The sequence below is a fragment of the Mirounga leonina genome, unplaced genomic scaffold (assembly GCF_011800145.1).
Source record: "Mirounga leonina isolate KUSES-001 unplaced genomic scaffold, KU_Mleo_1.0 Mir_166, whole genome shotgun sequence".
NCBI lineage: Eukaryota > Metazoa > Chordata > Mammalia > Carnivora > Phocidae > Mirounga > Mirounga leonina.
In genome coordinates this window covers 32,850,027-32,861,946 of record NW_023270418.1, presented here as the reverse complement: position 1 = coordinate 32,861,946, position 11,920 = coordinate 32,850,027, and the positions used below count along the sequence as shown (strand labels likewise).

Below are 11,920 nucleotides of genomic sequence, written 5' to 3'. Positions count from 1 at the left end.
TCTAGAATGTGCAGAGCTGGAGATGGTCCTTCACTGTCAGCCTTGGGAGTAGGATGGGCAGGGATTCCCCGCTCCCTTGAAGGTAGTGGTGGAAGCCTACTCACGACCTCCCAGATGGGAGTTCAGCTCTCCCGAGATGCTGCCATCAGGGTTGAGGTGGTAGTCGGCTGGCAGCACCTAGCACACTGATCTACCGGCTGCAAGCTTGTACTCAACAAGCCAAGTGATGAGAAGCAGCAAGATGTGGTGGGACAAATGCTGACTGGAGCCTGCCTGTCTGGTCCAGACCTTGCTCAGTGACCTTGAGCAGGCACTGTCAACGGGCCTGTTTTGCAGCTTTAGCGGATGGAGGTTGGCCTCGAATCTCCAGGGATGGCAAGATTAGAAATCCCCAGGCCTTCTCAGCATAGCACCATGGGAGGGGGATGGGGACTTCAGGGAATCAGGGAATCACATTTGTACATCCATTAAAAAGTTCACCTTGATCAAGTAAAATGCATGATGTTTCTAGAAGCAGGTAATGCTTTTTGACATTAACAACAACAACAAAAATGCAAGGCAAGTAGTACAGACATGTGGCAGTTCTGCTGCTTCTGCTCAGAGGAATGAAGCAGGCAACCCTTAGCCTTGGCCTCCAGCATCGGAGCCTGCGTGACCTGACACTCTCACGGCACACACACACCAAGGCAGAAAAGGTTTTGTTTTTGGTCGTTTTTAAAGCCTTTTTATTAAAAAAAAAAAAAAGAAGAAAAAAAAAAAAAACCCACCCGGAGCCCAAAACCCAAATCAAAATATTTCCCATTGGAGGCTATTTCTTTTTTTGTCTTTTAAAAATTTTATTACACAAATATCTCCCATTCCCATGTGTCAGAGGAAAGATGTCCTTGCTCTTTCTAAAACCAATAGTGGAGAACGTTTAGAAAACGAAAGTCCAACTAGCTTCCCTCCTTCCCTGGCCCAAAATAACCCCAATGTGTCAACTGAGATAGCAGGACTTGCCCCCTTAATGCTTACATTTAATTTAAAATTTTTAGCACAACATTGGAGATTGACTCTAAATCAGCAACAAAAAATATATATTTACAATATTTCTCCGAAAAACAAAAACAAAAAAAACACAACCAAACCCTTTAAACATAGTGACTTTAGGAGTTTTATTTATGGAGCAGTTATTTTTTTAATCACCAAGTGATTTTATATTATATATATATAAATTTTCTTCCTTTCCTTTGTGGTTTTTCGCCCCGGTGCTTGGAAAGATGGAGGCGGGGTGTCTGGCCCTGCAGTCTGAGGAGGGCAGGCTCTCCTGGCAAGGCCACATCTCAGAGCAGATTTCGGGAAATGTGATGGGACTCCCGGGATCCTCTGTCCCCAGAGACATTTCTTTCCTCCACGCAGACCAACCCTCACCTCTAAAAACCATTTCCCCCCCCTCACAGTCCTAGAGAAAAAGGAAACCCAGCAAGGGCATAGGTCCATCTGCTGCCACTCCTGGGCTCCCTTTCCTGCTGACCAATTTACGTGCGCGGTAAAAATGCTTGTTTTTCCAAACCAAAAACAAACGAAAATAAAAACCCCCTCCCCCCCCAACCAAACCATCAGCTTGGAAACTTCTGTGGATGAAATGTCCCAAAGTCAGAGGCACTCTCCCGGCACAATCCCTGCTCTGAAGGGGTCTCTCCACCTCCCCTTTTATAAAAAGACAACAAAATGAAACAATCTTTTCAGTACTTTCCACAGGAGCAACCAAAAAAAGGCAGGAAGCTTCCAATTATAGGTCATTAACAATAATATTAATAAGGTTTTTGCTCAATACCCAGGGTTCTTTACAGAGAAGTTCCCCTAACTGAGGCACTCTGGAATAAGTCACTGGCATTTCCTCAAAGTTTCAGCCCCAGGTCACTGGGGCCTGGAGACCAATGGAAGGGGCAGAGGGTCACGGGAGCAGACTGCTGCTTTTAAGGTGCAGCCAAGAGAATCAGCAGATTGGAAGAAATAGACACAATGCCACCCCTTCCCAGGACCCAGTTTTCTTAGGAGGCCAGTCAATGCCAGGGTCAAAGCTGGGCTAGGTGGCAAAGAGGGATCCCCTCTGCCTCTATTGCTTTGGAAGTGGCAAGTGTGCAGTTGGCGTCTCTCCTCAGGGTGGCTCACGCTTCAGACCCCTGGTGCCTGGGCTCCTTCCCCTCCCCCCACAGGGTTTCAGGAGGAGGAGAGCCTGAGACTGGGCTGCAGGAAAGGGGCCAGGAAGGGAGGGGGCTGGAGGACGAGAAGGCGGGGCAAGGTTGTGCTATCGCTATCCTCACAGATGGGGAGCAGAGTGCAAATCCGCGTCTATCACTTATAAGCTCTTGCCACAGGCTGCTGCTATTGAGCATCTCCTCACACACTTAAATATTGACCCAAAAGAAATTCCGACCTTTCTTTTTTTTTTTTTTTTTTTTAAAGTGCAAAAAGCTCTCTGCTGCCCTAGAGAGAGGATCTTTGGACAGGCCGTTCAATGCAAAGTAAAAGGGGGCAGCTGATGGGGCTCAACACAGGGCGGTGGAGGGGGAGACACCATGCTCCCCTCCCTCCCTCCCTCCACACACACGTGTAACACACTCAGCCACACACACCGAGGCACATGCACACCCCCTTCCACGGCTACAGGCAGAGGGCAGGTGACTGGCTTCAAAGCAGGACCCCCCTCCCCCCCACCCCGCCACAAGGTGCCAGATCAGTGAGCCACTGGGGCTGAACACAGGCTGGGCTCTGGGGGCTACACTACACCGGAGGCCCAGAGCCTGCTGGGAGGCAGGTGGGGAGCCAAGTTCTCTGCTCTCCCCAGCTCGGGGAGATCAGCTGCTCCCTCTGAGGACACACATCCTGGGAAAGCCCTGTCCAGGCAGGAAGGAGGAACATGTGGAATGGGCAGGGAGGCTAAAGAGGGAGGGGAGTAAGGAGATGGTGCCTGTCTCAGAATCTGCCTAGGAAGCAATAAAATGGGGGTGTCCCTGGGGTACACAGTTCCAGCTCCTCTGAAGAGCTTCAACCCCAATAAGTGCAACAAGGACCTCATAGAGACTAGCAGGCAAGTCTGGGGTGGGGTAACCTCATTACGTGAACTACCACGAGCACTGGACAGGATCAAGCTAAAGGAAGGGGGAGAGCATGGACACGGATGAGAGGTTTTATACACCTCAACAGCACCAGTATGATCGGCATGGGTCTGGCCTTCCTGGGGCTGCTGGCCCCTCCTGCATAAGCCGGGAGAGTGTGGTGGAGGAGAGACACGCACTGGACACCACAAGGAGAGCCTGGCCACAGAGACAGGGCCGCTTTCTTCCCTGGAAATTTGCTCAGAACCAGGCACGGCTGGGGACCATGGATGGGGAGAAGGGCCCCCGGGCCCCGCACAGATGATGGTTGCAGACACCCCAAACTGAGAGCCCGGCCTCCTGGCCGGTGAGCGAGCAGGCGGGTGGGCAGGTGAGCAAGCGAGCAGGCACCTCGACAGCACGCAGCCTGTGCTTTCCCCTTGGATTCGGATCAATTTTCTACTCCTTTCTCCTCAGGAGGGAGAGGAGCAGGCAGGTAAGCCTGGTGTCTACCACCCTCTCTGCCCCGCCTGTAGGGGAAGGGCTCAAGGGACAAGAGAGCAGAGAGGGAGTGTGACGCTGGCCTCAGAGCCCGTGCAGGGTCGGGGAGAGAGGCTCTCCTGGCTGGGGAGTCAGGGGAAGATCGGTTTCCTGTGCAGTCTGGGCTGCGTGTGTTTTAGCTGATCTTCTGTATCAGCTTCTCGTCAGACAGGCAGTAGAGACTGTTGATGGACAAGTCTGAGATGAAGTGCTCGCAGGCTTTTCGAGTGATCTGCTTGCATCCTCGAAGGTCGATCAAGGTGACATTGGCGATGCGCCGTAGGTAGATCAGGGTCTGGTCTGTCAATTTATTGCAACCTGTGAGGACAGTGAGCATGCGGACAATGCTGTGTACACACAGCCACAGGAGCCTACCTCCGCCACCCAGTTCCCCAGCTTTCCCTTAAAATAAGTGCTAAGCAAAAGCCCTCTTTGTCTCGTAACTACCTGGCTCAGAGACCAGAAGTGCCCCTTGATGCCCCTCACTCCCTGCTCCACAGGGCTGACCAAACTGCACCGGCAATGGCCACGCCCTCAGGCACCTGACAACTACCTGAGGCCTCCAGCCCCCAATCAGTGAAGAGAGCGAGAAATCCGTGTCCTTGTCCAGATATGAGCAAACAATTCCATTCAAACAGACCCAGGTTCTCTGTTTTACTGGTCAAGCTCCAGGGAGGGCTGAGCCCTTCAGGAGGCACAGGGCAGTGTCTGTCATGAAACGTCACAGCGGCGTACCTGCCATGTTGAGCTCTGTGAGGGAGTAGCGAGTGGAAGACCCAACAGCGGTGAGCAGATTGGAGGACTGATCTGTCAGGTGGCTGCAGTGACTGAGGTCGAGTCGAGAAAGGAGGGGCATGTGACGAATGATGAGGCGAAGCGTGGCGTCTGTGATGTCAAGGCCTGCCAGCCGGAAGTCAGTCATGTTCCGGAGCTTGCTGCGATTGTCCTGACCTGCACAGGCAAGGAAAGAGCCTAGGTCAAAACTCTTACCGCTAGTCCAGCTCCAAAACTGCAGGCAGCTTCAGCTTCTTCCTAGCCAGACCTCCTTGCAGGGGTTAAGCAGAACTGCCCACACCCAGTCCTGCCTGCAGGCAGTGAGCAGGGTGTGGGGGCAGTTTCTAGGAAACCAGACACGTTTTCTTTCTTCCCAGCTGCTAGATTATGCCTCATTTACACAGCAAAAGGGTATGTGTGGAACGCTCCACCCCTCTCCACACTCCCACACTTTTCTAGGCCACAACGCAAACAGCTTTTAATGTCCCACCTCAACCATGAAGACTTCCCGGACTTCCTCACGATAACACTGTCTGGGTCCCAAACTCCAGCACCCCCTAAGACGATTCCCTCCTTTGCCTGCAGGCAGGCAGATGGCTGTAAATAGCTAACCTGCACTTACACACAGCCTATCACTCTGTTCTCCATTTGCACTCATCCACAGCATCATTTCGGACACTTCCTTAGTTTCTGAGACCGTCTGTCGAAAGACAAAGCTACCCTAAGATGAACACAGAGAAGTCAGGCCCAGAGCATACCTGGTTTATCAGCCGGTGGAGTCAGCAAGTCCCGAATTTGAGGGTCCTTGATTCCTACTGCCCACCGAAGATCAAGGGTCCTGAGAAGGGGGCAGCTGGAGGTGCTGAGGGCAGACACTGCAGACCAGGAACAGCCTGCTAGGAGGAGGTCTTTCAGTCCTACAAGGGAAGAAACCAACCATACACTCTATTACATTTTCCAGCTTTGGTGGTAAAACCAATTGCTTAGTTCCTACCAGAATAATATAGTAAGTGTGAGTGACTTCCTGTCTTCCTAGGACCTCAAAATGCTGAGGGGAAGGCATTCTAAGGGGCCAATCATGGCGGTGTCATACTCAAATCTTTGCAGTGGCTATGCCAACAAGATTCATGGTCTTTGCTGTCCGGGTGGTAACTGACTAGTCCAGTTAGTCTGGAGTGGTGCTTTGGGGACTGGCAGTTAGAGGGCCCTAGGTGAAGCCCTTGCTAATAAGCAGGAAGATGACAATGGCATGGGACTGCTGCCCGATATTGCCCTAAAGCAATTTTATTTTTAAGATTTTATTTATTTATTTGACAGAGAGAGAGCACAAGCAGAGGGAGAGGGAGTAGGCTCTCCACTGAGCAGAGAGCCTGACGCAGGACTCGATCCCAGGACCCCGAGATCATGGCCTGAGCTGAAGGCATCTGCTCAACCGACTGAGCCACCCAGGCACCCTGCCCTAAAGCAATTTAAAGCAGCACTTCCTAGAGCCAGCCTTCCCTGCCTGCTCACCTGGCAGCCTGTTGACGAGCCACGTCAGTTGTTTCTTGGAGATGTTGGTCCAACTGAGGTCAAGGCTGACTGGCTGCCTCTTGATGATACCACTGAGAGCCTGGGGTACAATAGCCTTACACCTACTCAAGTCAATTTTTGTCCAAAGTCTCTTGTCGCAGCACCTGTGATAGAAGGAGAGAGAACTGGCCATCAGTAACCCGGTACCCCTTGTCAGAGGAGCTCCCATCAAAGGGTGCTATGGGCTTCTGGGAGAAGCAGAGCTCGCGGAGAGCCGCCCTCCTAGTTAGGCTCTTCTACAAGCAGACAAGTACCACGCCCTGGGTTCTTTGTTTTGCCTCAGAGAAAAGGGCTTGTCTTTTACTGCAACCCTACAGGGTAAGTAGTGGATAACTTGACCAGTTCACCGATTTGCTCTGGAAGGGCTGGGAACACAACTGTTAGGAACACACAGCAAACAATATACTATAACCCCTCATTTGTATTAAAATATGGCTCCCGCCAAAGCTTGTAGAAGGAAGTATTAAAAAATTTGACTTCTTACTGCCTGAAGCCTTAGGCTTGCCTCCATTCTCTCCCTTGTCAGTCAAGCCCAGCCGCCTGGGATGCCGGGCGTTCCTTGGCACATATACAATCCAACCTGCCTTAAGCTGTACAGAGCCCATTACTGTATCAGGCCGAAAGAGGCTCTTCATCATCAGGCCAGGAGAGTCTTCTCCCTGTCTTGGGTTTCTTCAGTGCTATCTTTTTATTTTCTGCTCCAGTCCAGACCAGAACTGGAAGGGAAAGGCCTGCCTTTCCACTACAGTCTACAGTCCATAGGCCACAAATAGCAGTGTAACATGCAGGCTTCTGTTTAATATTTTACAGCCCCTGCCCCCAAGCCTGGCTCAGAGTCTGGTCAGCAGGGGAAGGGGAGACAGCACATAATATGAGTCTTATGTGACTTGGCCTGGAAACTGAGAGATAGAGCCAGGCAGGCCCGCTAGCCCTACAAAGAGAAAATATTAGGACAATTTGGGTAGATCACATATTAATTCAGATTTGGGAAATAAAATCGCGTTTGCAAAGAATGAGGTCTTTATTTAAAGACTGAAAATATTTCACCAATGGCACATAAGACTTGTGTGGCAAAAACAAGCTGCTTATGATAGAGCAGTGAATCTCAGACTTTAACATGTATCAGAAGCCCCTGGAAAACGTGTTAAAAACAGATTGCCTGGCCCCACCCCCAAAGGTTCTGACCCAGAAGTACTGAAACGGGCCCTGAGAATCTGCATTTCTAACAAGATCCCAGGTAATGCCAGTGGTCCACCAGTGGTCTGAGCATCACATTTTGAGAACTACTGTAACTGGGCTTGACCCAGATACAAAGGATATGCTATGTCCTAGCGTCTAGGAACCACAGGAAAAATTAATGCCCTATGGAAACGTTTGTTCATCATCTCGAGGGACTTTTTCCCCCCCTAAGTGTCTTACTGTTGAGCTTGAGAAGGAACGGTAGGTCTCATTAGGAAGGATGAATAAGTCTCAGGAAGCTTCAAAACTGGACTCTGCTTCCTGGAGAAAGGATTTCTGGTCCAGACTTAGGGCTTAAGAACAAAAACTGGAAAACTGTGAACACATTCACATTTTTTGAAAAGCATGTCCACCTCTTTCAGCAGATGGAGAGGTAACTGAGGCAGGAGCTTAAGAGCGGTCACCTGTGTCACCAGCAACAGGAGTGACTGGCACAGCACACGCTCTTCAACGACTGTGTGATGAGTACAGGTTACTTGAGGGGGGAAAACTAACGACTAAAGTTTTAGCACAAACTGTACAAATACATCCCCTACATCAGTTTCATATATCCAGTAAAGAGAAACGGGAAAATATGGAGCAGGGAGAGGAAGCAAAGGGCCAAATTTCCCCGAGGACACCTGTAGGCACAAATGGCCACATCTTTAACAGGACCCACTATCTAGGGAACAGACTGAGTTGAGTCAGTCCTTGGGGACCCAGCCAGCCTCCAGATGCCACGACACATGCAGTTCTCATATGGAAAACCTGCCACCTACTCCCATACCCCTATTCCTGATCCCTGTATCCCTGCTCACCATTTATACCACGTCTTGCACACTCGCATACATTCACAAAGTTCTCTGCGGCTGAGGTAGCGGAAGACAGACATCCAGACCTCCCGCTGCATCCAGCTTTCGTCTCCATCCTGAGCCCAACTGCCCCGGCCATTCAGCCTGGCTGCACCCCCCTCCTCTGCACTGTCATCTTCCTCCTCCTCCTCCTCCTCTTCCTCCTCCTCTCCCCCCAGCCCCTCCTCATCCCCACGCTGGGGGGTTCGGGCTGGGCAGTGCTGCACTAGCACACGGGGGGAATGGCGAAGGTTGGCAGAGGAGGCCGTGATGGCCTGCAGCTTGGGCACAATGGAGGTCCCGTGGAGCTCTTTGGTGGGCCTCTGCAGCGTGACAGTGAGGTACGATCCCCGGATCTTGGCTTTCTCAACTTCAGACAGCTCCTTTTTGCCGCTGGGATTGTTCTCCTTTTCCCGTACCATGGTGCGCTCTGTGGCCTGCAGCCGCAGCAACTGCCGCCGTTTGAAGCGCTCATCGCGGCTGGCACTGTGGTGGTCGCTGGGGCCAGCCCCAGGGGATGACCGAGTCACCATACCCCGGGGGGAGACTGGGTCATGGATGAGCTGCAGCATGGAAGTGGGTGAGTGAGGCGGGGGCGTGAGGGGCTCGTCGCAGCTCCGCAGGGGCCGCAGGACTTTGGCTTGCACGGCTTCTTCATCACTCTCTTCCATTTTCCGCTTCTGCAAAACAGGCCCCCAAAAGCCCCGTCAGCGCCTTTCTCCAAAACCCTCTAAATTTACGTGAGCCTCATGGTTGCTCTCAGGAGACTCGAAAGAAGACAGATTGCTGCTCTTCTACGCTGAAAGGGGTAGCTGCAGGCTACAGGGTGGTCACTTCCTCAGAGTCTGCAATCTGCTGGATCGGCAACTGAGCTCAAGTCTGTGCTGGAGAAAGCTGATTACAGAACAAACCCTTAAAATAGGTCACTTGGGAAATCTACCTGTAACACAAAGGTCTGTGTCCAAGTACAGAGGAGTGAGATCCAAATTTGGGCTGCATGATTCCACAGCCCACCTTATGCATCTCTTGCCCCAAATTTTGGGATTATTATTCCCTGGATAAAGATATCCTTTAAAGAGGCCACAACTTTACCCCTATGCAATCTGACCATTTTTAATTCAGAGAGCTCCTTCACCCTGGAGATGCTTCTGATGGTAGATGCTTGTGGTAGAAGAAGAGCAGCGCACAGATGCCGTTTCAACTAGGACACAGAATCTGACAGCCGTGAACACCACTTTAGCTCCACCAGTGTCTTAGATGGACTCTACCCGGTTGCTGCTTCCACTCCATACCCCACCCTATCCCTAGAGAGCAACTGCACGGGAGATAAAGCAGAGAACGAGAACCTCTGTGAGGAACTGCAATGCTTCAGATGCATCTGCGCTGGATGAAGAAGAGGAATCTGGGTTGGGCTCAGTGAAGCCAACGTTCCACAAAGGCCCACAACCTCATCCTAGGCCACTTGTCTCTTCCTGGAGCCCACTGTGACTTTGCCGTGATGACGCTGAACCAGTGTTCCACTAGGGATCAGCGAGCAGGGGTTCACATTTTCCTCAAGGAGACCGTTTCTGTCCCTCGGCAACAAGCCCCACTCCCTTTCCTCTATACCTTCTTAGAGCACTCCGGTTGGAAGAGAATGACCACCTTTTGGGTGCCGGCTTTTACAATGCAAGAAGGTAACCCTAAAACACAGCATCTGTCAGCCCATCTGTTACAGGAGGGAGGCAAACACCCACCACTACCCCCGCTGCCGCTGCTGCCAATGAAGAAAAATGTAAAAGCTTCCAGTATAAGAACTTGAGGTAAGGAGAACTTCAGCACTAGTCAACTCTAAATCCCTGCACTCCCAAGACAGACTGAAAATTCAACTACCTCAGTGCCCAAGTGGGAAGAAACAGAAAGAAGATAAGGAAACTTGTCTCTACTCCTGTGCTGCAACGGACCCAGGGGAGACCACTGGGGCCTGGATGGCTGCCACTAGGCCAGCTGCCTCCTCCGCATGTGCCCTCAACAGGTCTTGTTCTTGCTGGTCTGAGTAACCAGAGTCCTTTTGGCCCTTTAGCATTACCCACTGGGCCAGCAACCTCCACTACTCAGGGCCAAGGTCATGGCACTGGTCCCCCTGCAGGGAGGGGCTACCTCTGTAAGACATGTTTGGGCACATGGGCAGGGCTTTCTGCAAGGCCACAAAGGTGAAGAGGACAAAAATGTGAGCCTGCTTAACTGGAAACTCCAGCACACCACTGTACTTACCCACTGCCTCAGGTCACTGCCTTCCTTCTAGTTTCATTCCTCAGGAGCAACTGTGCTCGCCTCACTGCCCTCCTCAAAGAACCCACCTGTGCTGCCTCTTTTTTTAGGGTCCCAGAGTGTAAAAGGACCTCAGCAATTTGCAGACTCCAAGTGGAACAGTATTCAGTAATTTAAAAACCCCCAAACATTAAAAACTCAAACAAAAGAAAAAAAATAATTAACCAAAGGGGGGAAGAAGATATCATACACAATACAAAATAATCTCTGTGGGTCACAAGAACCATGTGAATAAAGTTGCAAAGGCAAACGTATTCAAGCCATCCCCCAAGCCCAGCATTTCCTTTCTTCTCCAGGGCAGTCTGGAAAAAGCTCCCTTACCTGGGCTTTCTCCGAGCTGTCCTCCTGGTAGCACTTTGGACACTCCCAGCAATTTGGCAATTCCTCATTAAGCAGCCCTTCTCCATCCATCTAGAGTAAGACAGGGATATTAAAAATCTGTCTCATTAAAAACAAACAAAACGAAACGAAACAAACCCCAGCTTTTTTTTTTTAAGATTTAATTTTTTGAGAGAGAGAGCAAGCGAGCGCACAAGCAGGGGGAGCTGCAGGCAGAGGGGAAGCAGGTTCCCCACTGAGCAGGGAGCCTGAGGTGGGACTCGATCCCAGGACCCTGGGATTATGACCCAAGCCGAAGGCAGACGCTTAACCAACTGAGCCACCCAGGCGCCCCCACCCCAGCCTGTTTCTTAAGGCTCCTTTATCACTCAGTAATAGCCACATGGTTGGGAAGAACGTGGAAGTTACCTATTCGTAAACACGCTGACCCATAGGGGAGGAAAAACTCAAGCCACTGGGAGAGTGGCCACCCTCACTCTTGGTTACTTGATCAAAGTTAGATTCCATGAGGAGATTCCCAAGAGTCTGGGTCAATGTGGGGTCTCTCCTGACATACAGATGTATGTATTTATCTCTTCCAACACATTTATTTTCCTGAAAGTTTCCTGCCACTTTGCAAAAGGAACTGACTACACAATTCAGAAGGTGCCAGACCTCATCTTGATTGTAGGGCACAGTAATTATGACTGCTTGGATTCAGATACTAGTGGCCTGGTCTCTGTGACAGTGTTCTCAACTGTAAAGTGGGGATAAATAACAATTCCTATCTTACAGGGTTGTAGTGAGGATTAAATAAATTACCTGTTAAGTGTTTAGGAAAATGCTTAGCATATAGTAAGCACTTTATCAACATGGAGATGATACCCTATCTTACTGATCCTAAGATGCATAGTTTTTCACATTTGAGTATTTCTAAAATTGGGCTGCTTCTCACAATTAACAGTACCTTACAATCACTGTCAGCCAAGTGGCAGTCATGATATAGTTGTCACCCTTGGAAAAATCAACAAAATACCAGCACCAATGCCCTTTAAATTGAAAGAAACATGAAGAAATAGGGTAGACCAGACTTCATAGGGCTGTCTTCAAGATGTAAACAAGAGGGGTGCCTGGGTAGTTTAGTCAGTTAAGCGTCTGACTCTTGATTTTGGCTCACGTCATGATCTCAGGCTCGTGCTCACATTGGGCTCTGTGCTCAGCGGGGAGTCTGCTCGAGATTCTCTCTCTCTCTGCCCC

At 50.5% G+C, this 11,920-nt stretch overlaps 1 protein-coding gene across 3 annotated transcripts in view; it reads right to left on the bottom strand.

The window, feature by feature from the left end:
* Positions 1-815: 815 nt before the first annotated feature.
* Positions 816-11,920, bottom strand: part of KDM2A (lysine demethylase 2A) — a 113,726-nt gene continuing 102,621 nt past the window's right edge. For all 3 annotated transcript variants that reach the window (XM_035013371.1, XM_035013372.1, XM_035013373.1), the window contains 6 exons: positions 10,667-10,756; positions 8,003-8,715; positions 5,907-6,070; positions 5,153-5,311; positions 4,356-4,571; positions 816-3,938 (listed from right to left, as the gene is read on the bottom strand). In XM_035013371.1, coding sequence (XP_034869262.1) covers positions 3,757-3,938; positions 4,356-4,571; positions 5,153-5,311; positions 5,907-6,070; positions 8,003-8,715; positions 10,667-10,756 — 1,524 coding nt within the window. In that variant the 3' untranslated portion in view covers positions 816-3,756. The remainder of the gene's footprint in view (positions 3,939-4,355; positions 4,572-5,152; positions 5,312-5,906; positions 6,071-8,002; positions 8,716-10,666; positions 10,757-11,920) is intronic.